Source organism: Carettochelys insculpta, chromosome 31 (assembly GCF_033958435.1).
Source record: "Carettochelys insculpta isolate YL-2023 chromosome 31, ASM3395843v1, whole genome shotgun sequence".
Taxonomy (NCBI): Eukaryota; Metazoa; Chordata; order Testudines; family Carettochelyidae; genus Carettochelys; species Carettochelys insculpta.
In genome coordinates this window covers 13,837,196-13,863,569 of record NC_134167.1, presented here as the reverse complement: position 1 = coordinate 13,863,569, position 26,374 = coordinate 13,837,196, and the positions used below count along the sequence as shown (strand labels likewise).

General features: G+C 67.9%; 3 protein-coding genes across 5 annotated transcripts; 2 read left to right on the top strand and 1 right to left on the bottom strand.

Moving 5' to 3' along the window:
* Positions 1 to 4,811: 4,811 nt before the first annotated feature.
* VAMP5 (vesicle associated membrane protein 5) lies at positions 4,812 to 14,892 on the top strand. Its single transcript, XM_074981903.1, has 3 exons — positions 4,812 to 5,028; positions 13,291 to 13,428; positions 13,766 to 14,892. The coding sequence occupies exons 1-3, from the start codon at positions 5,026 to 5,028 to the stop codon at positions 13,988 to 13,990; spliced, it is 366 nt and encodes a 121-aa protein (XP_074838004.1). The 5' UTR covers positions 4,812 to 5,025; the 3' UTR covers positions 13,991 to 14,892.
* A 1,010-nt stretch (positions 14,893 to 15,902) lies between these two features.
* On the top strand, positions 15,903 to 18,577 carry RNF181 (ring finger protein 181). Its single transcript, XM_074981902.1, has 5 exons — positions 15,903 to 16,221; positions 17,392 to 17,525; positions 17,770 to 17,885; positions 17,996 to 18,070; positions 18,303 to 18,577. The coding sequence occupies exons 1-5, from the start codon at positions 16,154 to 16,156 to the stop codon at positions 18,360 to 18,362; spliced, it is 453 nt and encodes a 150-aa protein (XP_074838003.1). The 5' UTR covers positions 15,903 to 16,153; the 3' UTR covers positions 18,363 to 18,577.
* A 2,655-nt stretch (positions 18,578 to 21,232) lies between these two features.
* Positions 21,233 to 25,082, bottom strand: C31H2orf68 (chromosome 31 C2orf68 homolog). 3 transcript variants are annotated; one of them, XM_074981782.1, is made up of 4 exons: positions 24,963 to 25,082; positions 23,956 to 24,071; positions 22,826 to 22,971; positions 21,233 to 21,884 (listed from the first exon to the last, which is right to left on the bottom strand). In XM_074981782.1, exons 1-4 carry the CDS (start codon positions 25,076 to 25,078, stop codon positions 21,825 to 21,827), a joined length of 438 nt encoding a protein of 145 aa, XP_074837883.1. In that variant the 5' UTR covers positions 25,079 to 25,082; the 3' UTR covers positions 21,233 to 21,824. The 3 variants fall into 3 exon arrangements, with proteins under 3 accessions (XP_074837883.1, XP_074837880.1, XP_074837881.1); XM_074981779.1 differs by having other exon boundaries at positions 21,235 to 21,892; XM_074981780.1 differs by having other exon boundaries at positions 21,758 to 21,892; positions 22,724 to 22,971.
* Between the last annotated feature and the right edge of the window lie 1,292 nt (positions 25,083 to 26,374).

Genomic DNA, 26,374 nt, shown 5'->3' with positions numbered 1-26,374 from the left:
ACATGTATTTATAGTGCACTGGACAATAGAGTGATTACAAGGAACTGGCCTCTGCCTCCCTCTGTACCCATCTGCAACCTCTCCCCGCTGGGCTGGAATCTCTGCCCCCCCCCCCCCCCGTGCCCTGCCCCTGGAGTGCCACCTGTGGGGCGAGGTGGGGGTGGAACCTCTACGCCCCCCCTCCCCCCAGTGCCCTGCCCCCCCGAGTACCACCGACTGGGAGAGACGGGGCTGGAATATCTGCCCCTGCAGTGCCCTGCCCTCCAAATGCCATCTGCTGGGCAAGGCGGGGTGGAATCTCTGCTCCCCCAGTGCCCTGCCCCCCCCCAGTGGCGCCTGCTGGGAGCGGTGGGGCTGCGGTTGCTGGGCACAAGTTGGCGCCCGCCTGCCAGCTTTTTGCTGTTTAGTTCCCGGGTAAGTAAACAGCTGGGCTGGGCTCACTCCTGGGCTGACACTGACTTCAGCCAATCAGGGCTCAGTCGTCCCCCCCCCGCCCCCAACCACTCTTCCTCCCACCCATGCTTGCTGCTAGTTCCCGGGCTGGCGTGAGAACTGCACCGCCGTGCCCTAGGCCGCAAGTGCCAACTCTCAGCACCACCAGCCCCTTGGGAAGTCCATGGTCAACACCTGGCGTGCTGGGCCGGGGTGGCCCCAGAGCTGGGGGCTTGGGAAATCTCCCCCCTGCATCTCAGGGTAACTGGGCCGGAACCCCAGGGCACCGTTCCTGGCGGCTGCGGGGTATTTGACCCCCAGCCCCACCCCGTGCCCCCTTCCCCACTCCCCAGAAGTGCCCAGCATGGCAGGGCCGAGCCCAGGTTACGCAGGGCCTCCAGGATTTCAAACCACAGTGCACCGTGGGGGGCCAGGGCAGCCCATGGGGGGCAGGGACACCATGCACCCCCCGCCCCCCACCACCACCACTGCTGCCGCTGCCCCCCCGAGTAGTGGGCCAGCTCTGTCACCATTGTCTGCACCCAGCCACACTGGCGCTGCTGCCGGGGGCCAGGACGGAGCGTGCGGCAAGCTGGCAGTGCCCGGGTGTGTCTGTGCTACGGGCTGTAGCAGGAGGCCTGCTTGGCATGGGGGGGTGAATGCAAATAGCCCCGAACCGCCCCCCTACCCCCAGGAGTAACCCCTCACCGCCCCACCTGCCCCCTGCCCCCCGGGATTAAACCCCCACAGCCCCAACTGCCCCCAGGATTAAACCCTCACAACCCCAACCGCCCCCTGCCCCCAGGATTAACCCCTCGCAGCCCCAACTGCCCCTTGTCAACCCATGGGCGGCCCGCGCTGGGGGCAGCACAGGGGGTGGGAGGGAGGCACTGGGGATTTTGACTTTCTCTCCTTTCTGGCGCTGCACTCCCAGCGCCTGTTCCGAGCCAGCCGGCGAGCTGGGCCGCCCTGGTCGGCCGCCGTCCCCTCCGCAGGGGTAACAGTTATTCGCCCCGGTGCTCGTGAGGGTTGGGTTCTCTGGCAGGAAGGCCTAGGCACCATGGTGAGCTTCAGCTCCCTGGGTGCTCCCCAAGGTCGGGAGCTCCCCCTCTAACTACCCACCCCCCTGGCACTCAAATAATTCTCCCTACAGCTCCTGTGATTCAGGGGTGGCCGGGGCTGGCGTGCAAAGTCTCCCACACTACGACCTGGGCATTTTGCCCAGCAGGTGCAAAGGCCACAGGACTTCCTCTCTGCCCTGGAATTCTCCTGGAGTTACAATCGAAATCCTCCCACTAGGCCTGTGTGTCACCCCGGCAATTCTCGCCCCTTAAATCTACGCTTCGGTGATGTAGCGGGTGGTGTGTGTGTGGGATGGGCCGAGTAGCTCCCCGAGGCTGTGGGGGCTTTAAGTGGGTCCCCCCCTGCTCAGACAAACGGAGGGGCGGAGCCTGGCTGATTTGCATGAGAAGCCCGTGGTTAGGGGGCGTTGTCTGGGGGCTGGAGAGGAACTCAGGTTGGGCCTGGGCAGGAGCTCCAGGCCTGGGGTCCCCTTGGGGGGGCTCTCTTCCCTGGTATGGGTCAGGTGGGCACTTCTGGGTGCTGTGCCCCATAACTTGCTCCTCCCCCCGCCGAGTGAGGCACTGCTGGCTGCGGGGGGGGCCAGAGTTCGGGGACCCCGAACCCCCTTAGATCAGTGTTACCCCCAATGCTTCCCTCCAGCCACCCTTGTGCTTGGTGCACTGGGAACGTGGCAGCAGGGGGCCAAAGCTCCCTTTGCTGATTAGGGCACGGGGGGGCGGGGGGTGGAAAATGGCTCATACTGAAGCAAGTTAAAAGGCAAAGTAAGGCCCTGCTCTGGGGAGCAGCCCTGGTCCAAGGGCAGGTTTGGGCTCCCCTCTGATGCCTGGGCCTGGCTGCTCACTGTCCTGCAGCCATGGAGCAGCTGTGGTCTGCGTGTAACATCCATCTGCTGCACGCCCTGCTCTCCGGTGGGGGCTTTACTCCCCTGCCTGCTCCCTGGGGGCTGACCTGGGCCTGCGGGGTTCAGCTGGAGCCTGGGAGGTAACTAAGCACCGGCTGGAAGGCAGGAGCTGTTCCCAGGGTGCCAGTTAGCTACACAGCAACAGCCGATCTGCTTCTCCCCTGGGATCCCCGAGGAGCTGCCAGAACCCCCCACTTGCTCCCTTCCACCAGCGGGCCCTGCAGCCTTCACACGGGCAGCGTGGGCTGCAGCCAGCCCCAGGGGAGGATGCCTGTTGGGTCAGAGCCCTGGAGTCCCTGCAAAAGACACTGGGGAGCGGGTGGTCAAGTCAGATCTGGGCACTAAACCTCAGCCTTGTCCTCTCCTCGCGTTAAACGTGCCTGGAGCGCCTGCCCCAGAGCTCAGAGCCGCTCGCAAAAGGAGGGGTCATTGCAGAAAGGGAAACTGAGGCACAGCCGGGGGCAGGGATTTCACCAAGGTCACCTAGCAGGGCAGGGGCAGAGATGTGTGGCACCCAGATGTCCTGACCCCTCCTCCCAGCACTGCCTGGCCCTTTGTCCCACTCTACGGGCTGCTGCTCTGGCCTCCTCCTGCGCACGGGGAGGGAAAAGGCGGAAGTGAAAAGAATAAAGAGAGGCCAGGGCCCAATCCTCCCCCAAAGCGACCCCGAGCGCGGCCCCCGGGGTGAGACCGGAGTGACCCGAGCGCAGCCCCCGGGGTGAGACCGGAGTGACCCGAGCGCGGCCCCCGGGGTGAGACCGGAGTGACCCGAGCGCGGGGCCCTGGGGTGAGACCGGAGTGACCCGAGCGCGGCCCCCGGGGTGAGACCGGAGTGACCCGCGCTGGGGTGAGACCGGAGTGACCCGAGCGCGGGGCCCTGGGGTGAGACCGGAGTGACCCGAGCGCGGGGCCCGGGGTGAGACCGGAGTGACCCGAGCGCAGCCCCCGGGGTGAGACCGGAGTGACCCAAGTGCAGGGCCCCGGGGTGAGACCGGAGTGACCCGAGCGCGGCCCCCTGGGGTGAGACCGGAGTGACCCGAGCGCGGGGCCCTGGGGTGAGACCGGAGTGACCCGAGCGCGGCCCCCGGGGTGAGACCGGAGTGACCCGAGCGCGGCCCCCGGGGTGAGACCGGAGTGACCCGAGCGCGGGGCCCCGGGGTGAGACCGGAGTGACCCGAGCGCGGGGCCCCGGGGTGAGACCGGAGTGACCCGAGCGTGGGGCCCCGGGGTGAGACCGGAGTGACCCGAGCGCGGCCCCCGGGGTGAGACCGGAGTGACCCGAGCGCGGGGCCCCGGGGTGAGACCGGAGTGACCCGAGCGCGGGGCCCCGGGGTGAGACCGGAGTGACCCGAGCGCGGGGCCCTGGGGTGAGACCGGAGTGACCCAAAAGTGCAGGGCCCTGGGGTGAGACCGGAGTGACCCGAGCACAGCCCCCGGGGTGAGACCGGAGTGACCCAAGTGCAGGGCCCTGGGGTGAGACCGGAGTGACCCGAGCGCGGCCCCCGGGGTGAGACCGGAGTGACCCGAGCGCAGCACCTGGGGTGAGACCGGAGTGGAGTGACCCGAGCGCGGGGCCCTGGGGTGAGACCGGAGTGACCCGAGCGCAGCCCCCGGGGTGAGACCGGAGTGACCCGAGCGCGGGGCCCTCGGGTGAGACCGGAGTGACCCGAGCGCAGCCCCCGGGGTGAGACCGGAGTGACCCGAGTGCGGGGCCCTGGGGTGAGACCGGAGTGACCCGAGTGCAGGGCCCTGGGGTGAGACCGGAGTGACCCGAGCGCGGCCCCCGGGGTGAGACCGGAGTGACCCGAGGGCGGCCCCCGGGGTGAGACCAGAGTGACCCGAGCGCAGGGCCCCGGGGTGAGACCGGAGTGACCCGAGCGCGGCCCCCCGGGGTGAGACCGGAGTGACCCGAGCGCGGCCCCCGGGGTGAGACCGGAGTGACCCGAGTGCGGGGCCCTGGGGTGAGACCGGAGTGACCCGAGTGCAGGGCCCTGGGGTGAGACCGGAGTGACCCGAGCGCGGCCCCCGGGGTGAGACCGGAGTGACCCGAGGGCGGCCCCCGGGGTGAGACCAGAGTGACCCGAGCGCGGGGCCCCGGGGTGAGACCGGAGTGACCCGAGCGCGGCCCCCCGGGGTGAGACCAGAGTGACCCGAGTGCGGCCCCCGGGGTGAGACCGGAGTGACCCGAGCGCGGCCCCCCGGGGTGAGACCAGAGTGACCCGAGTGCGGCCCCCGGGGTGAGACCAGAGTGACCCGAGCGCGGGGCCCCGGGGTGAGACCGGAGTGACCCGAGCGCGGCCCCCGGGGTGAGACTGGAGTGACCCGAGCGCGGGGCCCCGGGGTGAGACCAGAGTGACCCGTGCGCGGGGCCCCGGCTGAGTCCGGGGGCGGCGCCGCGCCCGGCGGAGGATCTGGGCGGTGCTACTGGCCCAGCCCCCCGCCCCCGTCCCCCACGAGCGGTGCCCGAGGCCGCCGCGGGCCCAGCCGAGAAGCCGGAGCGGAGGGGCCGGATCGGGTCTGGTCGGGTCGGAGCGGAGCGGAGCGGATCGGATCGGATCGGAGCGGGTCGGGTCGGAGCGGAGAGGAGGGGCCGGACGCGACACGGCGCCATGGTGAGGGGCGCGCGGCGCTTTCGGTTCGGGTACCCCGGGCGCGCAGCTCCCCCAGCGGGGCACTGGGATCGGGCCGGGCCCACCCCCGCCTTGGGGTCTCCTTGGGGCCCAGCGCTGGGCCCTGTGTCCCCCGATCTGCCCCGCTGGTGCCCCTCCAGGCAGCTGCCCTGTGGTCCCTCCCCACCCTCTCCCCCGCCCGGCGTGAGGCCGCAGGAGCCCAGGGTCACACCCTGACCTGGTCCCGAGCCCTGCGCTTTGCCCTGCCAGTCGCTGAGGCTTTGAGGACTCAGGGCCCTTCCTGGCTGGGCTCTCCCTCCTCCCGGCAGGCAAGGGTGTGAAAAGGGGGCCCTGAGCCCAGCCCCTGCCCGAGAGCCCCTCCGTGTGCCTGGTCCCTTTTGCCAGTGGGGAAACTGAGGCACGCGGCAGGGGCGCGACGTGCCCAAAGTCCCCCGGCGCTGCAGGGGCAGAGCTCGAACCAAATCCCAGATTTTGACCCCCTGGTCCGGTCCCGCGCTCTTTCCACTAGGCCACACTGCCTTCCTGCGGGGTTCGGTGCCAAGGTTTGGCTTATGTCTCTCTGGCACGGCCCCCACATGGGAGGTGGAGCCGGCCAGGGGAGTTAGGCTGGTAAATTCCTTTCTGTGGCCAAGTCCCCTGACACCCCTTGGGCTTCTCCCCCTCCGAGGTCCCCTCGACCTTCTGCAGCGTAGCTCAGTAACTATCAGCCGGCCTTGGGGTTCCTGGAGCGGGGCGCTCCCACCATGCCAGAGCCGAACCCTCAGCCCAGCCCTGCCCTAGACTCTCTATGTAGGAGCTCTAGCTGCTGCGGCACCCCCTTGTGTGGCCTGGTCCCGTTGCCCCAGCTGGCACCTTCGGCCCTGGGGGCGCCCACCGGCTGAGCTGGGCTGGTGCAGGGAGCCGTGGGTGGCTGCTTCCCTTCTGCCGGGGCAGCCAGCTGAGCGTGCCCAGCTCAGGGGTCAGGGCCCCCCTGGCTGTGGGGCAGGGCCAGGGGATGCCTGTGGACCCGCCTCCCCCATTCTGACCCCCAGGACTAGGGGCCTGCAGAGGCCTTGCTGGTGCGTGAGAGTCCTGGGGGGCTGAGGAGCCTTGGCGAGCAGAGCCTGGCTTCTGAGCTATGGGGAGCAGGGTTGGGTAGCTCCCCGGTGGCTGTAGGCGGCCCCCCTCTGAGGACAGGCTGCTCTGTTGCCCCCGAACCCGCCTCGGGCACCAGGCACGGCATGGTGTGGCCAGCGGTGGTCTGCCCAGCCGAGGATCCGGCCCCCCAGCTCCAGCCTCCGGCCATCCCTCCAGGACTTGTGGGCAGCTCCCCCAGGGGCCCGGCCTGCAGGGAGGGGGTCAGCCTGGCCAGGACGGTTGCGGGGACCCTGGGGCAGAGAGGCCCCTCTTGGTTTAGACCCGTGGGAAATGGGCCCCCAGGAGCCTGTGGCTGGGAAGTCGCGCTTCCTTTCATGCAGCCGAGGTGCTGCGGCTGCGGGGAACCCCTGGCCTTGGCTGCTTCCTCTCTGAAAGGCTTTTGTTCGGGGGTGGGGTGTGCGCTGCAGGGCTGCAGCGGGTGATTGGTGTGTCTGTATCCTGCAGAGCAAGAGGGGCTAGGGCTGTGGGGGTGGCTGCTGGCTGGCCTGGGGGGTGATGCAGCTCGGTTCCCTGGGGCCAGGGGACAGTCACAGCCCGGGCAGGCAGGCAGGACTCCTGGGTTCTTTGCGTTCTGGGCCTCCTCTCCCCGCACGTGGGGCATGAGCCCTGTGGAATCTGGCTGGCAACCTGGCGGGTGTGCCGGGCAGCTCAGCCTCACGGATACGCTGGGGCGGGGGCTGCAGGGCGGGGGGTGGGCCGAACCCTCCGCAGCCTGGAGGGTCAGGGCCCGGGAACGCTAGCAAGCTCAGGCCCTCTAGGTGTGTGGGTCTCCAGCCCGGGAACCCCACCTGTGCTGTCAGCACAGGCTCAGCGCGTGCCACCTGCCCCACGTTCCCTCTCTGCGCCGCTCAGAAACCCCCTTGGGCCAGCATGGTCCTCATGTCTCAGCACCCTCGGCGATATCCCTGGCCCCCTGGGGCTGTGGCTACACCATGCGCAGAGGCGGTAGCTGCTGCATGTGCCCTGTTCACACCTGAAAACACCCCCCGAGATCAGGGCCCCGTCGGGCCAGGCGCTGCCCAGAGCCCCCCTGAGATAAATGCCCTGTCGGGCCAGGTGCTGCCCAGACCACCCGAGATCAGGGCCCCGTTGGGCCCAGACCCCCAGACACTCCCCCCAGGGGCTGGCTGTGCCAGGGGAGGCGGTGGACAGTGATTGTCAGATGTTCGTGGGGCGCTTGTGCCCAGCCAGGGGGAGTCGGTGGCAGAGCCCGACCCGCTCCCCCAAGGGCCCTGCCCCCAGCATGGTGCGGCGCCAGGACTTTCCTGCTGTGCTGACGCCTTTTCCACCTCTCCCCACCTCCAGGCATCCAGCAAAGCGGCGGACGGGAAACAATAGTTACTGGCTGGTTCCCGTAACTGCTCCCCCCCCCACCGCCGGGAGCCCTGTCCTGGCCCGAGGCAGGCGCCAGCCACAACCTGCAGCAACGGGCCAGGACCAAATACTGGGGGGCGGGTCAGGAACCCCTGCCATGAGCCGGGGCCTGGGCCCGAGCGAATCCCAGAGAAGGGGCAAAGGCTGAGCCAATCCTACGCCCCCCCAGGTACCCCGACCGAGAGGGGAGTGGGGGGGGGCTAGCAATCAGCCATGGGGCTGGGCAGACTGATCTCCCCTTGCTCCATGGGGCCCAGCCCTCCCTGCCCTGCCCTGCTCCTGCTGCCATTCCAGCAAGGTCTCCCCTCTGCGACCAGGCCCGATGAGCTGGGAATTTCCCACCCCGGCTTTCAGCACATGCCGCTGCGCTGGGTCGGTCGCTGGCTGAAGGGTTCCCGTTTCCTGCTGGAGTCTGCTCAGCGACTGTCCCATGCCCAGCACCACCCCCCGGTGGGTCTGCTTCCTCGGACCTGCCTGTGGCGGGAGGGTTTCCCTGGGGGCTGCCAAGGAACTGCCAAGGTCAGGGCAGCCGCGTGTTGGCACCGAGGATTTATCCTCCTGGAGATTTCCTGCTTGTGTCACGCGCTCCTCCAGAGCTGGTCCGGGAGGGTGTGCCAGCACCTCTCCTGCCTGGCACACAGCAAGCGGGGCCTCTTTGGCAAGGCAGGGCTCAGCTGAAAGGAAGCAAGAAAGAACATAAGTAAAGTCTCCGCGGAAAATCAGGCCCTGGACGGTGCAGGGCTGTGATGGGGTTCAGGGGTCCCCCAAGCTCTGCACCCGGCCGCAGGCAGGAGTGACTCTCGCTCAGCAGGAGAGCAGCGGGTTTATTAGCCGACAGGGCACAGCGTCGTACAGAGGAGTCAGTACAGCAGGCAGAGACAGCCAGTCCAATCCATGCTGGGGAGAGGAGGCCCCGAGGGGCCCCCAGAGCCGGGGCCTTGTCCCCTCCTTGGTCTCGCTCTCTCCCAGCCCAGACTCACTGCTCCCAACTCCCAGTTCCAATTCAAACCCCTCAGGCTCCATCTCCCCCTTTGTCTGCAGCCCAGAGGTGTCACCTGGGCGCCAGGTGACCCTCAGCAGGAGCCCCCCACCCTGTGCGAGACACCTGTCACACTTTTGCACACATGTATCCCCCACTCCATCACATCTCTCCCTCCTTCCAGACTGAACTGAGCGGGGTCACTCAGCCGGTGACCTGGGGAAGTTCGGGGTCTTCCCCACGCGATAGGGCATCGGCTGTTCCCTCGGTGCTCCCCTTGATGTTACCACCTCCATGTCATAATCCTGCCACGGGAGGCTCTAAGTCAGGAGCTTGGTCTTGGCCCTTTTTGTGTGATGCAGCCGGGCCAGTCCCTTTAGTTCCCTCGGGCTGGTTGGTCTCCCTGCTTCAGTCTCCGGTCCATCAGCCACGTTCCCAAGTCGGGCAGGCAGAGCCCATACAGCTGCTGCAGCAGCAGCAGATCAAACCGTTCTTCTCTGGTCTGGGCCCTGCCCCGTCTGCCCACCCGTCCATACAGCTGCTCCAGCCAATGTTTGGGATTCAGTTGCAGGCCAGTAAAGGAAGGTACAAATGCTTCCACCCTTGGCATTGAGCCAGACCACCAAAATGGTTGTGTGCCTCAGTTTCCCCTTCCATGCCACACAATAGGGTTGGAATGTTCCTCCTCGTGAGAGGTTGCAAGACTAGTTACAGGGAAGAGCGGTGACATTTCAGAATTGCAAAGTCCTTCAACATACAACTCCATACTTCTACATCAATGGCATCATGTTACCCGGCTCTTTCCAAACATGCAGTACACGGTACAATTCTACAGCTTCTGGTCGCATCATCCATTGGTTACAGCAGTCAGCGTGAGTAACAGAACAACCCCATTGCACGTGTACATTTATGTTGCTCTTTGGTAGACCACAACCTTTGTGTAACATCCTTGCGAATCTGGTATTTTGGGGCAAAATGGCTGAGGCCTTTCTTAGCACCATCAAGTTCTAATCTGTCTTGCTCTCTAGGGTGGAAATTTGATCTCTCTGGCTGTGCCCTCCCTTCTAAGGAGAGCTGGGCCATTGATGATCTCAGGGAGAGGGCCCCTCCCAGCCAGTCTGGAAATTTGCAAACCAAACTGGTTTCTGAAAGTTGTTTTGCGAGTCCCAGATGCAGAATCCACATGGAGGAATCCCTGTTTATCCCTTATCGGCCCACCAGGCCCACAGCTCCTTTGTCCTTCCACCTCCAACTTCTGCCTCCCCATGGAATCAGAAGTGGAGTCCAGTATAAGAATATAAGTGTTTCCACCATCTGGAGGTGAGGAATTGCTGGCCCTCTCCTGCATCCTACAGAGACTGACTGTGCAGCTGTTTCACTTGGTTATCACAGGGCTGCTCACACTCCCCGATAGTCTTCGCTTTACTTGGCCCAACTTCCAGTTCCTGAGAAACCTTTACCGTGCCTGCTTTGGACCCTTGCAAAGCACAGCCAGAGGTTTCATACTCAGGCAGGTCCTGGCCATCAGGAACTGAAACAAACTTCTCCACATGCAAAGGGCTGCTCTGGCTCTTACAGACATGCACCTTTCCTGTTTACTCTTCACCTCACTCCCATTTTCTGCAGTCCCCATGGATTGCTCAGGGAAATTTTCTTCCTCAAGAGCTCCCCCAAACAATAACTCACCCCTGTCTGCCTCCACAGGGGCACTGCTCCCTTGAGCCACAACCAGCTCCTGGGGTTCACCGACACCCAGGATCACTTCAGGCCCATCAGGCAGATTCCCACGTAATCCTCCTCCAGGTAGAGAACCAGTACCACTAGACAAAAGGGTAGGATCACAGCCCTCCCTTCCGCTACCAGCTTCTTTATCTTCATCAGGCACCATAACTCCATTGCCAGTCTGCTCTTCCTGGCTACGTCTACACGTGAAGCCAACATCGAAATAGGCTATTTCGATGAATAACGTCTACACGTCCTCCAGGGCTGGCAACGTCGATGCTCAACTTCGATGTTGGGCAGCACCACATCGAAATAGGTGCTGCGAGGGTACGTCTACACGCCAAAGTAGCACACATCGAAATAAGGGTGCCAGGAACAGCTGCAGACAGGGTCACAGGGCGGACTCAACAGCAAGTCGCTCCCTTAAAGGGCCCCTCCCAGACACAGTTGCACTAAACAACACAAGAGCCACAGAGCCGACAACTGGTTGCAGACCCTGTGCATGCAGCATGGATCCCCAGCTGCAGCAGCAGCAGCCAGAAGCCCTGGGCTAAGGGCTGCTGCCCACGGTGACCATAGAGCCCCGCAGGGGCTGGAGAGAGAGCATCTCTCAACCCCTCAGCTGATGGCCACCATGGAGGACCCGGCAATTTCGACGTTGCGGGACGCGGATCGTCTACACGTTCCCTACTTCGACGTTGAACGTCGAAGTAGGGCGCTATTCCGATCCCCTCATGAGGTTAGCGACTTCGACGTCTCGCCGCCTAACGTCGAAGTTAACTTCGAAATAGCGCCCGACGCGTGTAGCCGCGACGGGCGCTATTTCGAAGTTAGTGCCGCTACTTCGAAGTAGTGTGCACGTGTAGACACAGCTCCTGTGTCCTGGCTAGAGGATGACTCTGGTCAGACAGAGTTCTCTCACCCCTTCCAGCATCAGGCAAAGAACAAGTACCAGAATCGGCTGGTCTCTGGGATTCCCTGGTGATACCAACTGGATCAGACCGAGTTAAAGCATCACCCCCCCTGAGGGACACAGAGGCAGGCCCACTTCCCATCTGGGCTTCAGCTGCCCTCAGATCCAGCTCTGGGATCTTGGCCCCATCTCGAGCCCCCACAGGCTCAGGCAAAGGATTCACTTCCCTAGAAGCAGAAGCACCTTTCTTGCACCAAGGACCAGCGTCCTTATCAGGGACACCACTGCCCATCCCAGAGCCATTCCCTCTGCTCCAGCCCCCATGGCTGGATTCAGAGTCACACCTGGAATGCTCTTTTCTGGGTTCCCTCTCCAGCCACCCCAGGCTGGGGGAGTCTTCTTCAGGCAATGGCCTAGTTTCCTCATTGGCACCTTTTTCAAATGCAGGCTCTGCTCTCTCCCCTGTTCAACGGCAGACAGACAATGGGAGACACTCTCTCTTTTGCCGCAGCCCCCCTGGCTGGTCTGAGACACACACCCAGAAGGTGAAGCAGCTTCTCTCACAGACAACTTGCCATTCCCAGTGGACCAGCTGCTTTCCTGCCCAGACACACAGGCACCTTCCTCAGCCCGGCCTGGAAAACTCTTCGCAGGTCTGTCTTGGCCACTAGTAGATGATGGGTTGGAATCGCTCCTTCCCTCCTTGAGCTGTGGCAGGCCACTCGGTTCAGAGCTCCATGCAGTCCAGGGTTCCCTGCCCCGATCTGGGCTCACCTCTGCAGGAGTTTCCTTAACCCTCAGCTCTGCCATTGCACATCCACGCTGCCTTGTCCAGCTTCTTTAATCTCGATTCGGTTTCCAGGGGCTGCCACTTCACAGCGGAGTTGCTGAGTGTGGTTGCAGGCTCACAGGCTGATGCCCTCTGCACCCCACGATTCCTGGAAGAATCCCTTCAGTGTGCCAGGCTCCTTGCGGGTCACAAACTCCCCGGGGTTAGGCCGTAGGCCCCTCTGCCCTCTGGGACCGACTCCAACAGACTCCCAGCGGAACCCCTTCTTCGCTGTGACACCTGCTCTCAAGGACCATGAGCACCCTGTCTTGGGACAAACTCATTCAGCGTGTCAGCCTCCTTGTGGGTCACTTGTTCCTGGGGTTGGGCCCTCGCCCCCTCCACCTTCTGGCACCGACTCCAGCTGACTCCCAGGAGTAACCCCTCCTCGGCTGTGACACCCCGTCTCGAGGACCACGACCGCAGTTGCTTGGATTCGGCTGCAGGCCCCTCTGCTTGGGGACCTGCACCTCACTGCCTGTCAGCACACCTGGCTCTCGCAGGCCCCCTTCTTCCTCCTGGGCCCGTGTCACTTACTGCTGGGCGCTCCATCCTTGGGGTGCAAAACATCCCACTGCTGACACCAGTGTGACGGGGTTCGGGGTCCCCCAAGCTCTGCACCCGGCCGCAGGCAGGAGTGACTCTCGCTCAGCAGGAGAACAGCGGGTTTATTAGCCGAGAGGACACAGCGTCGTACAGAGGAGTCAGTGCAGCCGGCAGAGACAGCCAGTCCCATCCATGCTGGAGAGAGGAGGCCGCGAGGGGTCCCCGGAGCCGGGGCCTTGCCCCCTCCTTGGTCTCTCTCTCTCCCAGCCCAGACTCACTGCTTCCAACTCCCAGTTCCAATTCAGACCCCTCAGGCTCCACCTCCCCCTTTGTCTGCAGTACGAAGGTGTCACCTGGTCGCCAGGTGACCCTCAGCAGGAGCCCCCCACCCTCTGTGAGACACTGACGTACACACACATCCCCCACTCCATCACAAGGGCACAGCAGAGCAGGTACCGGACGACAAACTCATGCCTCCCGCCAGCTTGGCAGAAGCCGTCCTTCCGTGGGGCGTGCGGGAAGGCTGGGCTGGGCCCGAGAGGAAAAGGGCCACGGACCAGCCACTGCCTGGCCTGGGTTTAGCCCCTTGGTCCTCAGCATGTGAGTCAGAGGGCGCAGGCGGTCGTGGGCGTCCCCCGGCTGCCCTCCGGCCTGGCGGGATCCAGGGCCCGGCGAGCTAAGCCTGTGCCCCGGCAGCTGACAGCCAGAGCGGGGTGGCCCACGTTGAACCCCTCGTCCCCACAGGTGGAGAAGAACCTGGACCGGTGCCAGCAGGAGGCCGAGGAGGTAACTCAGATCATGCTGGACAACTACTCCAAGGTGCTGGACCGCGAGGGCAAGCTGGCAGACCTGGACAACAGGGCGGACGAGCTCCGAGTCATGGTAGGTCGGGGCTGGGCATGCGCATAGGCTCCTGGGGGTTCCTCCAAGACCCACAGGCATGCAACGGGCTCCTGCTGCCGGGCCCACAGCAGCGTGGGCCCCATAAACAGGTCTGCTGGCAGCGGGACGAGGGGCTGTTGTCCTGGGGGCCAGCTGCGCGGGGGGTGCTGGGGTAGCCCCGCCCCTTCTACCCGAGGCCCCGCCCTCCTGCCCAAGGCCCCGCCCCCAGGTGTGCAGAGCCTGGCTGCGCCGCGGCCAGCAGGGGGCAGGCTATGTGGGGGAGGCGACGCCCAGGCCGGTCCCCAGCTGCCCCGAGCTCTCTGCCTCTGTCCTGCAGAGTTCTGCCTTCACCCGGACGACAAAGACGGTGGCGCGCCAGGAGCGCTGGAAGCACCGGAAGCTGAAGCTGGCCCTGCTGGGGGTGCTGGTGGGGGCCGTGCTGCTGATCGTCCTGGCCGTGGTGCTGGCATTGGCCCTGCGCGGGGCCGGGAGTCCGGCTGCCCCCACTGCACAGCTGAGCCTCAGTGAGGCCGACAGAGGGGTGCAGCAGCCCCCCGCGTAGTGCGGCTGGGGGACAGAGATCACGCTCGGCTGCAGGCGTGTGCGTAGCTTTGGCACAGGCCCCTCGGGCAGGGTCTCCCTGCCGGGAAGTGCCTTCGACGGCCCAGGTCTGGGGAGCGACCCTACGATAACGCCCCATCCCCGGCCCAGGGCGCCCTACGATAACGCCCCCCTCCCCGGCCCAGGGTGCCCTACGCTAACGGCCCATCCCCGGCCCAGGGCGCCCTACGCTAACGCCCCCATCCCCGGCCCAGGGCGCCCTACGCTAACGCCCCATCCCAGGCCCAGGGCGCCCTACGATAACGCCCCCCTCCCCAGCCCAGGGCGCCCTACGCTAACGCCCCATCCCCGGCCCAGGGCGCCCTACGCTAACGCCCCATCCCAGGCCCAGGGCGCCCTACGCTAACGCCCCATCCCAGGCCCAGGGTGCCCTACGCTAACGCCCCATCCCAGGCCCAGGGCGCCCTACGATAACGCCCCCCTCCCCGGCCCAGGGTGCCCTACGCTAACGCCCCCTCCCCGGCCCAGGGCGCCCTACGATAACGCCCCCCTCCCCAGCCCAGGGTGCCCTACGCTAACGCCCCATCCCCGGCCCAGGGCGCCCTACGCTAACGCCCCATCCCAGGCCCAGGGCGCCCTACGCTAACGCCCCATCCCAGGCCCAGGGCACCCTACGGTAACAGAGGGGGCTCCCCCCAGCTCCCCAGGCTGTGCAGCCCGGCGCTCCCCGGGGACCCGGTGCGAGGAAGATGCGTGGGGATTTCCGGCAGCGGTCGTGGACAGTTACTAAACGCTCACTTGTGCCATGAACTGGTTGGAGCCGGCGTGTGCCCAGCGTGCTCAGGCCTCGGCTCGGCACTGCTGCACCTCCTCTTTGGGGAGGGAATAAACGGGAAACACTCAGGCTGTGTGGTTCAAACCCACCCTTGTCCCCCAACCCAGCCCCCTGTGCCCCACCCATGCCCCTGCCCTTCCCTGTTCCCTGCCTGTCCCTTGGAGGGAGCAAGAGCAAATTGCTCATCTCCCCTGCCCCGTCCTCCCTGGCACTTTCCCCTCGCTCCCTGGCAGCCAGGAGGGGGAGTGGGGACCAGCACATGGCTCGGGGGAGCTTCAGCCCTTCCTGCACCACCTGGCCCAGCTAGGAGCAGGAGCAAGGGGAGGCCGCTGGCTGCCCCACAGCCGTGTTCGGGGCCACGCCGGCTGCCATGGGGAGGCGCTGGAGAGGCAGAGGCTGGCGTAGCAGTGTTGCTCCTGGCCGGAACGGCGTCCCCCGCTGGCATGCACTGAGCCCATGGCTGGGGCCACCAGCCACACGCTGCATCTCCAGGGTGGCACCTCGGCTGGGCGCTGCCCGAGGGGGTCGTCAACACGAAAAGCACCTCAGAGACGAGTGCACTGCTCAGGGCATCAGCTCTGGTGGGTGAGACCCTCTTCCTCCGCTGGGGGATCCATCCGGCTGCTGGGCCGAGCCTGGGGCTGTTCCCAGCGCTGCACTGCTCAGGCCCAGGCGTAGCACCTGCTGGGGCAGGGGAGGGGCTCTCTGCTTTGCGGGGGCTGGCCCCCTCCCCAGGCCCTGCTAACACTCAATGAACCATAGGCTGTGAGCTTCCCACGGGCAGTGGTTACCTCCCCCAGGCTGGGCACCCCCCCCCGGGCAGTAAGCATCACCAGGGAGGTGTTCCCCCCCAGGCTGCGAGCGCCCCAGGGCAGTGCTGCCCCATGCTGTGAACACCCCCAGGGCCGTGCCACCCCCCCACGTTGTGAACGCCCCCAGGGCCGTGCCCCCCCCACGCGGTGAACGCCCCCAGGGCCGTACCCCCACCCCGCGCTGTGAACGCCCCCAGGGCCGTGCCCCCCAAAGCTGTGAACGCCCCCAGGGCGGTGCCACGCCACGCTGTGAACGCCCCTAGGACCGTGCCCCCTAAACCCCGCCCCCAGGTCAGTCTCGGCCCGGGCTCGGACTCGGGCACTGCCCGCTCGAATCACGGCCTCTCCCCGCACGGCGAATCACGATTGGCTCCTGATTCCGTCATCGTGACTCGAGCCCGCCAATCGGCGGTTAGCTTGCCGGCCACTTCCGCATACAGTCCCGCCCCGCCGGCGGTGATTGGCTGGTGCGGCCCGACCGGCGAGGCCATTGGGCCGGGCTGAGTCACCGCCGCCGATGGCTTCGTACTTCGAGGAGCACAACTGCGAGCCCGGCCGGGGGGGCGCCCTGCTGGAGCTCGCCAGGTGGGGCTGGGAGGGGAGCGCCCCGGGGCGGGGGGAGTTATGGGGCAGGGGGGAGGTGTGGGGCTGGGAGGGGAGCGCCCCGGGGCGGGGGGAGTTATGGGGCAGGGGGGAGGTGTGGGGCTGGGAGGGGAGCGCCCCGGGGCGGGGGGAGTTATGGGGCAGGGGGGAGGTGTGGGGCTGGGAGGGAAGCGCCCCGGGGGCAGGGGGGAGTTATGGGGCAGGGGGGAGGTGTGGGGCTGGGAGGGGAGCGCCCCGGGGCGGGGGGAGTTATGGGGCAGGGGGGAGGTGTGGGGCTGGGAGGGAAGCGCCCCGGGGGCAGGGGGGAGTTATGGGGCAGGGGGGAGGTGTGGGGCTGGGGGGGGGAGCGCCCCGGGGCGGGGGGAGTTATGGGGCAGGGGGGAGGTGTGGGGCTGGGAGGGAAGCGCCCCGGGGGCAGGGGGGAGTTATGGGGCAGGGGGGAGGTGTGGGGCTGGGAGGGGAGCGCCCCGGGGCGGGGGGAGGTGTGGGGCTGGGAGGGAAGCGCCCCGGGGGCAGGGGGGAGTTATGGGGCAGGGGGGAGGTGTGGGGCTGGGAGGGAAGCGCCCCGGGGGCAGGGGGGAGTTATGGGGCAGGGGGGAGGTGTGGGGCTGGGAGGGGAGCGCCCCGGGGGCGGGGGGAGTTATGGGGCAGGGGGGAGGTGTGGGGCTGGGAGGGGAGCGCCCCGGGGGCGGGGGGAGTTATGGGGCAGGGGGGAGGTGTGGGGCTGGGAGGGGAGCGCCCCGGGGGCGGGGGGAGTTATGGGGCAGGGGGGAGGTGTGGGGCTGGGAGGGGAGCGCCCCGGGGGCGGGGGAGTTATGGGGCAGGGGGGAGGTGTGGGGCTGGGAGGGGAGCTGCCCCTGGGACAGCGGGGGGAGGTGTGGGGCAGGGGGGCGCTGCCCCGGGGATGGGGGCGTGGAAGTGTGGGGCAGCAGGAGTTATGCGGCTGGGAGATGCCTTGGGGGAGTGGGGGGGAAGGTGTGGGGCAGGCAGGCAGCTGCCCCGGGAACAGCAGGGGGAGGTGTGGGGCATGGGGGGAGCTGCCCCAGGGGGAGGTGTGGGGTAGGGCGGGGAGCCCCATAGGAGCCCATGGAGGGGGCTCAGTGCCTGGCCCATCTGTTCTCCCCCCCCCACACGACCGGGCTCTCCATGTAGGACGCTGCTCAGCGGGCAGCAGCTCGACCTGGGCTTGGTGGACTTCAGTGACTGGGATGAGCGGCTGCCCCCGCCGGCCGCCCGCCATGCCGTACTCAGCCTGCCCACGGTGCGCGTGACACCGGCCCAGGCAGGTGAGTGACCCCCCCCCCCGCCCAGGCCTGGGCTCTGCTGCGCCCCAGCCCTGCGCCCCACTTTGTGCTCCCCCCACCAAGGGTTTGGCCCCTGGTGTCCGGTGGGCAGTGCCCCTCTGCTGCCCTGGGTCTGTGCCCTGGAGCCGGGCGCTCAGGCCCATTTCCCAGGCAGGGCCCCGGGAGCGGGCATGCCCTGCCTGGCACGGGCCCCGGCTGATGCCTGTCTCTTCCCTACTGCCGCCAGCCAAGGGGCTGAAGTGCCCCGTCTGCCTGCTGGAGTTCGAACAGGACGAGGGTGCCAGGAAGATGCCCTGCGAGCACCTCTTCCACTCAGGCTGCATCCTGCCCTGGCTGGGCAAGGTAGGTCTTGCAGGGCAGTGGCCTCGCTTGGCTGCCCGCCTTGGGGCTGCCGGCTGTGCCAGGCCCCCGCAGGGGTGGGGTGCATGGTGTGATTTCTCCTCTCTCCCCAGACCAACTCCTGCCCCCTCTGCCGGCACGAGCTGCCCACCGACAATCAGGAGTACGAAGAGTACAAGAAAGACAAGGTGGGAGGCGCAGGGGCTGCTGCAGGGGAGGGGGGCGTCAGAACGGCGCCGGGGCCGGAGGTGGCTTGGCTGGAGCGGGGCCAGCTTTCCCCATCCCTGGCATCTCTGCCCGTGCCCCGCAGGCCTGAGCGGAGCAAGCCTGGCCTGCCCCAGGGCTTGTCCGGTTGCGGGCTGCCCAGCGGAGGAGCTGGGCGTGCTGGGTGGCGCTCACTGCCTGCCCTGTGCCTTTTAGGTGCGGCGGCAGCAGCGGGAACACCGGCTGGAGTGCCTGCACGGGGCCATGTACACATGACTGAGGCGCCTGGGGACCCCCGCTGTGCTGGGGCATCGGCTGCTTCTCCGGGGGACTCCTCGGCCTGGGGACAAACTTGTCTGCGGCCAGCGATGCCGCCTCCCACGGACAGGCCCCCCCAGCCCAGCGCCCCGTTGGCGAGGGGACGGGACGCCGATGGGGTGGCAGTGAGGTGACAGCCCAGCCGCAGCTGATTAAAGCTCCTTTAAGCCAGAGCTGTTGTGGCATCCCTGGGGAGTGGGGCAGGGCGGGTTTCCCGGGGGCTGGGCTGGGGGAGTGGGAGGCCACAAGGGGTGGGGGGGTCTCTTTCCTTCCTGGGCAGGAGTGGGAGGGCCCTGCCCTTGGGCCTGAGCCTTGACCCCTGTGAGAGCCCCAGCCAGCTGGCTGCCTGGGACCTGCGGTGTGGTGAGCGCCAGGCCCCACGCTGATTCCCAGCAGCCGTCCCTGTGTGAGGGTGACCAGGGCCGGCCCCCCAGGCGGTTCAGTGAGGTCACAGCCGGGGCTGCAGTGACCAGCACTAGGGGGCGAGGGTCCCCCTGTGCCATAGGGTGGGCACCATGTCCCTCTAACCCGCATAAAAGGGGCTGCAGGTGGAGGTCCCTGCCCAGCAAGAAGCCGGAGCCTGGCTGGGCACCGGACCCTCTGCTGGCTGGCGGTTGCTCCTCCCAGCGGGCTGGGAAATGGGGAGACAGGAGCCCCGCACCAGGGCGATGGGAGAACCCTGATTCCTGGGAGTGCAGCTGAGAGGGCAGGACAGGGGAATGCAGAGCTGGCAGGAGTCAGCTCTGCTCAGCGGGGGGACATGGCTCTGCCCCAGGGAGTGGAACAGCCCAGCCCTGCCAACCCTTAGCCAAGCTGATAGCAGGAGGGTTGGTAATTGACCAGACAGGTCCGTCCACCTCACCAGCCACCACCCCGGCCCAGGGCCATTCAAACTGGCAACCCAGGGCGGGAAGGCTTCGCGTCCCGGCCCACGACTGGTTTGGGACCTGGCCTGTGGGTAAGGCCTGCGGGGACCGGGACAGCGACGGTCCCTGCGCTCACACCTCGGGGCTCCCCTGACACTGGCTGTTGCAGAGTCGTCACCCTTGGGCCAGCAAAGCCAGTTCCTGGTGGGGGGGCTGCCCCAGCAGCGACACTGGCAGGGAAACTCTGGCCTCTGCACGCCAATGCCAGCAGCACCTGCGCCCAGCAAGCGACCCCACCGGTGAGACACTGCTCAGAGGGGCTACCTGGGTGCCCGCGACAGCCGCAAGAGCCACCCTGGAGATTAACCACCTGCAAGGAGTTACAAGCTGCTTCGTGGCACGAGCTCCATCCCCAACAGCAAGGGGCGTGCTCTGGGCTGGGACAGCACCAGCCAAGCCAGGATGGACCTGAACGGGGACCCTTTGCCAGCCGGGGGGCTTCTACCTTCCCTGCCAGGTACGGGCCCCACACGCTACAGCCTGTGCCTGGTGGGAGTCAGCGGAGGGCTCCCAGGCGCTCCAGTGGCTCCGGGCCGTGCTGGCGCCTCCAGCAAAGCAGCCTGAGGAAAGACGAGGGAGTCCAGCGCTCAGCGCTGCTCACTGCTCGCGGCAGGCCCAAATGGGGCCATTTTACAGACAGGATAACTGAGGCCTGAGGGCACAGTGAGCAAGCAAGGGGGCTGGGCAAGAACCCAGGAGTCCTGGCTCCCCTGAGCTGGGGGCCCAGCCCTGCATCCTGCTCTCAGCAGGTAAGGGGGGTGGGAGAAATTGGGGGGGCAGGATGGAGTGGGGGAGGGGGTCTGGGGGGGTCACTTACCTGCTCCTGTTGGCCCCACCCCACTGACCACGTGCAAGGGCCAATGGGGGGTGGGACCACAACTCCCAGCATGCAGTATGGAACAACGGCGGCCAGGAAGGGCCTGGCACCTGTGTGGAACGCCGTGTCAGCAACCCTGGTTTGAGTCCCGGCCGCAGCAAAGTGCAGGGGCTCCAGGCCAGGGTCCGGCCCACCCTGCCACTGGCAGAAGCTGCAAGGAGCTCGGGGGCCCGTGCCCGCAGGCAGCAACTCAGTGATTCTTGGGCCTCTCCTGCCCCAGCCAGCACAGCTGGGCGTGAACCCCTGCCTCCCTGGAGGCCGACCCCAGCCCTGCCTGTTGCTCCCCGTCTCGACCTGGGGATCCCCAAGGGGGCGCTGAGCACCCTCACCAGGCTTCGGTGCCAAGTCATGCTGGGCCTGAGCATCTGCTGGGGGCCGCCCCCCAGGCCTGGTATGCAGCCGAGTGGCACACTGCTCCATGCAGAGGTCGGGGGGGGACGGTGGGAGGGCCTCTGGCTGGTGGGAGGGATGTAGGAGGAGGTGCAGGAGGGAGTCATCTGCCCACCCTGGTGGCTCCTTGCACTGCCCCGCCCCCAGCAAAACCTCTCAGCTCCCACTGGCTGGTTTCCAGCCAATAGCAGCATAGAGATTTTAGCCAGGGGGCAGCCCCCAAAGCTCCCCCTGCAGGCAGCCCAGCTCTCAGCCCTGTGTGGGGGAAGGCCCGAAAGCTGGGGGAAAGCCGGATGGGCAGCAGGAGGCCTGCGCTGTGCCCAGCCGTCAGCCCACGGGACAGGGAGGCCAGACTCCTGGGTCCCGGTCCCAGCTCTGCTGCCGAGCGCACCTGGGCCAGTTCCATGCCGCGTGCCTCAGTTTCCCCAACAAGTCATGGCACAGGATGCCAGCCGCCACGTGGCTGCGGTCCCGGGGGAAGAGAGCTGCTGGTAGGTAGGTGCAGCACTGGCCAGGACCGTGGCAGCGGTGGGACGTGATCCCATGCCGGGGAGCACCAGGCTGCTGCTCTGCTGGGTGGGCTGGGCAAGGGAGCTGCTCCGTCCAAGGTTCTCCAGTCAGAGGCGATGCAGGAATGCTCCTCACACCCCCAGTGTGGCTTCGGCAGCCTGTTTATTGGTGCCACGAGTGCCCAAGGGAGGCCAGGCTGGCACGGCCCTTCTCCGGCCCCCGGGCGCTCCAGCCAAGGTGCCCACTCCAACCTGGCCCCACGCATGCAGGGCCGATGCAATGGGGTGCGGCCAGTTCCCCCGCCCAGGCCACAGGGCTTGGTGGCACACACCTGGGGGACAGGGGGGGCGTGAGACTGTCCCAGCGCCCAGGTCCTGCGCTGGCCTCAGCCAGCACTTTCACCAGCCCCAGGTGGGAGCTGCCCCCGGCCTGGAGCCACCTCAGCCACCCACACACCAGGGGAGCCGGCAGCCCGGGGGTGCTGGGAGTCGGGGGCAGGCCAAGGGGGAGCCAGCGCTGAGTCCTGGCGGCTGGGCGCAGCAGGGAACAAACCGGCTCGGCTCGGCTCGGCTCGGCACGTCCATCAGCCGGGGGCAGCCGAGTCCTCTCCCCCGGGCCAGAGCATCTGACCCTCCCAGGCAGGGGCCACGGCTCCCCTCTGCTCAGCGCCTCGGCCGCCTCTTCTGCAGCTCCTGCTGCACCCGCTGCCTCAGCGCCTCACGCAGGGCCGGCTCCAGCGGGCTCTGGGCACAGACCTTCTCCGTCACCTCCTCCGGGCTGTCGTCCTGCGGCGAGTGGCAGCGGTCGGCGGGTGTCCCTGGGCCCCAGACGCCCCCTGCACCCAGCTCCTGGGGCCACCCCGGCTTCCCTCTGCGCGGAGCGGGCAGCTCTAGGCAGGGCTTCAGCCTGCGGCCTCTGCCACGTGCTCTGCCCACCCCGGCAGGGAAGCGCTACTGGGCAGGCAGGGGGCACGTCAAGAGGGGAACCAGCTGGGGCCTCCTCCCCAGACTGGGAAGGGCAATAAAAGAGGTGACACCTGGGGGTGGGGGGAGCGACTTTGCAGCACAGCACCCCCTGCTGGGCCCCCCAGCTCCCTGCAGCACAGCGCCCCCTGCTGGGCCCCCCCAGCTCCCTGCAGCACAGCGTCCCCGCCTCCCTCCCTGCAGCACAGCGCCCCCTCCCGGACCCCTGCCTTGCTCCCTGTAGCACAGCACCCCCTGCTGGGCCCCCCAGCTCCCTGCAGCACAGCGCCCCCTGCTGGGCCCCCCCAGCTCCCTGCAGCACAGCGTCCCCGCCTCCCTCCCTGCAGCACAGCGCCCCCTCCCGGACCCCTGCCTTGCTCCCTGTAGCACAGTGCCCCCTGCTGGGCTCCTGCATCATTCCCTGCAGCACAGCGCCCCCTGCTGGACCCCCCAGCTCCCTGCAGCACAGCACCCCCTGCTGGACCCCCCAGCTCCCTGCAGCACAGCGCCCCCTGCTGGACCCCCCAGCTCCCTGCAGCACAGCACCCCCTCCCGGACCCCTGCCTTGCTCCCTGCAGCACAGCGCCCCCTGCTGGGCCCCCACCTCGCTCCCTGCAGCACAGCGCCCCCCGATGGGCCCTCTGCAGCACTGACCTGGGGGGAGGGCGCCTCCTACTGGCTCCCACTCTCCTGCCAGAAGATCCCCTCCCTGCCGTCCCTTCTGTTGCCCCCCTGCCTGGAGGACCCAGGCCCCACCTGGTGCACAACGACCGAGGTGACCTTGCCGCTGTCGGCCTCATACTCAAGGCAGAAGAGCTCTGGGCTGCGGGACTCTGGCTCGGTGCTGGAGCTGCTCTCGCTCGACCCCTCGTACTCCAGGCTGCAGGCTGGGTCTGCTCTACCTGGGGAGCCGAGGGGAGTCGGTCAGGGCACCCGGCACCAGCGCCTGCGTTGGAGAGAGCCCTGAACCTGGCACCAGGGATCTCTCAGGTTTAAGGGTCACTGGTCCACCGAGCCTCACTTCCACCCCCAGCTCTGCCAGTGCCCCTCATTCCCACCCACAGCCCCTGCCAGCCCAGCCCTGCTGGTGCCCCTCACTGCCACCCACAGCCCCTGCCAGCCCGGCCCTGGGCCCCCCAGCCCTGCCGGTGCCCCTCACTGCCACCCACAGCCCCTGCCAGCCCGGCCCTGGGCCCCCCAGCCCTGCCGGTGCCCCTCACTGCCACCCACAGCCCCTGCCAGCCCAGCCCTGGGACCCCCCAGCCCTGCCGGTGCCCCTCACTGCCACCCACAGCCCCTGCCGGTGCCCCTCACTGCCACCCACAGCCCCTGCCAGCCCGGCCCTGGGCCCCCCAGCCCTGCCGGTGCCCCTCACTGCCACCCACAGCCCCTGCCAGCCCGGCCCTGGGACCCCCAGCCCTGCCGGTGCCCCTCGCTGCCACCCACAGCCCCTGCCAGCCCTGCCGGTGCCCCTCACTGCCACCCCCAGCCCCCCAGAACCTTGCTAGGCAGAAGTGGCTAGTTGTGATCACCTCTGGACTGGGCCGGGCCGGGCCGGTTCAAGGGAGCCCATTGCCAGAGCCTGGGGCGAAGGGAGGGCCAGGTGAAACAGCTGCTCTGTGGCACTGCCAGGGACAGGGCTGGGTACATCCGTCCCGCCCCGCCCGCCTGAACCCCTCGGCCTGGCCCTGGCCCGGGCCCAGCCGCCCGGGGACCCTGTGCGCCAGCAGAGCCCACTCAGGCGGGGGAGGGGGGCCTCAGCTTCAGCCAGTACAATCTCCAGGGGTCCATGGTGCAGACATGGAGCTGGGACATCCGGGCTCCCTCCCACCCCGGCTGGAGCCCTCCGCCCCCGCAGGGCCCAGAGGGGCGCCGGCCGTGCTCACTTCTCCGGCGGGGGTGGTACACCTGCTGGTCGGGCTTCCGGGGCCGGGGCGGGGTCGGCGTGTGCCTCTTCCTCACCTTCTCCTTGGCCTGCTTCATCTCCCGGTCATAGTCATCCCTGGAGGGGACAGGGCCAGGCCTGAGGCTGCGGGGGGTGGGGAGGGGGCTGAGGGGCGCGGGGAGGGACTGCAGGGCCTGCAGCTGCATGGAGGGGCTGGGGGAACCTGAGGCTGCAGGGGGTGTGGGGAGGGGGCTGGGGGGCCTGAGGCTGCAGGGGGTGCAGGGAGGGGCTGGGGGGCTGAGGCTGGGGGGTGTGTGGGGAGGGGCTGGGAGGCCTGAGGCTGCAGAGGGTGCAGGGAGGGGCTGGGGAAGGAGGGAGGAGTCTGTCTGGAGATGCCACTGATTCACCAGGTGGGCAGGTGGTGGCCATGGGGGGTACAATACCTTGCGGGGGAGGCTGGCGCGGGGGGTGTTCCCCAGTGCCCCCAGGTTACCCACAGGGGGAAGCAGCTGCCCCCGCCAGCTGCATGACTGAGCTGAGAACTGGCAGGGCTGGCACATGGGCCGTCCCTGCCAGTCACCCGACACGCAGTGGCGGGGGGCGGGGGTTGCTGAATGCCCATCCCCCAGCCGGGGTCTCCCAGCCCTGCACCCAGGGGGGTCACAGGGGCACTGGGGGCCCAGCTCCCCGGCGCTTTCAGTCCCACACCAGGCAGGGCCGGGAGCTCCCCCTGGGCTCGGGGCTCCCTGGGGGCCCCAGCTGAGCGGGGCACCAGGCCGGGTCCAGCTGCGGGGGGGGAGCCCTGGGCAGGTACCGGTACGGGGGTGGGGGTTCGGGGCCGGGGCCGGTACGCGGGGGGTGGGGGGTTCGGGGCCGGGGCCGGGGCCGGTACGTGGGTGGGGGGAGTCGGGGCCGGGGCCGGGGCCGGTACGTGGGTGGGGGGTTCGGGGCCGGGCCGGTGCCGGGGCCGGTTCGCGGGGGGTGGGGGGTTCGGGGCCGGGCCGGTACCTGGCGATCTGGTTCCGCCGGATGTGCCGCACGAAGCCGTGGCTCATGTCGAGCCGCCCCCCCGGCCGGCCGCCGCCCCAGCCCGGGCCCCGCTCCGCCCCCGGCCCCGCGTCCATCGGCCGCCGCCTGCCCAGCGCCGGCCCCGCCCCGCGGCCTTCGCCCCGCCCCCCCGGGCAGGGACCCCCCAGTGCCCCGCCCCGCCCCGCCCCCCCGGGGCAGGGACCCCCTGCCCTGGCCTAAGCCCCCCCCCCGCCCCAGCCCGGCCGCAGGGAGGGTAGGAGGGAGGCACTTGGGCTCCGCCGCACCCCCAGAGACCGAGCCCCCCCAACCCCCGCGGCTGGCACCAGGCCAGGCTGCCCCCTCGGTGCCCCAGGCCCTGCTGCCCCCCACCGCTGCCTATAAGGGGGCCGGGTGTGGCTGGGCTGGGCTGGGCTGAGCCGCCCAGTGGGTTTTCCAGTTCATTTCTGGGGGGCAGAGCAGGCCTGGGCGAACACCCCAGCGCGGAGCCCCTGGGTGCTGCAGACAAGGGGGCTCCCGCCTGGGAGTGCTGCCCTGACTCACGCGCTCAGGGGTCGGCGTTCGGGGGGCAGAGCCGCTTCCTTGGGGCGGGAGCCTGGGAGTTCTTTGAGGGGCTGCAGGCGGTTGGTTGCGCTGTTAGGCTGGGACCTCTGAGCACCGATGCCTTCATAACACCCCCAGGCTCTGATCTCAGGCCCTGGGCCCAGGCAAAAGCTTTGTGGTCACACACAGCTTGGCTCCCGGTCGGAGACCCTGGCTCAGAGAGAGCATCTCTGCAGTGCCAGGCGCTACCTTGGGGTTGGCTCTGCCGCTGGAAGGGCCTGTGTCAGAGGGGCGGAGGAGCGGGATGTAGCCCCCCAGCGTGTCTCTCCCACCAGCAGAAGCTGGTCAGATTGAAGGTGTTACCCGCCCATCTCCTGCCTCTGGCACCCTCTGAACAACACACCAAACCCCCTGTTGCTGTGTGGGCAGGTTCAGGCCTTCACACATCAGGAGCTCAGCCTGACAAGGGCAGGGTGTTACAATCAGCCCCTGCGGCCTCTCCATGGCCTCCTGAGTTGTGGGGCCTTGGCCCTCCCACTTCCCACCTCCACCCCATGGCCCCCGGCCTAGGAAATCAACCTGCTGCCCCTGTGAGCTGCAGCCCACGCTCCCTGCAAGCTGGGTGCCGGGCGGCCACCCAGGGCAGGGTCGAGGACCGCCGAGCTGACAGCAAAGTGACTGCAGCTGGCAGCCTGTGTGTGTCTTGCATGTGTGCGTGCTGGGAGTGCACTGCGTGTGTGTGCGTGCTGGGAGTGCACTGCGTGTGTGTGTGCATTGTGTGTGTGTGTGCGCGTGCGGGGGGTGCACTGCATGGGTGTGTGTGTGCTGGTGGTGCACTGCCTGGGTGCACA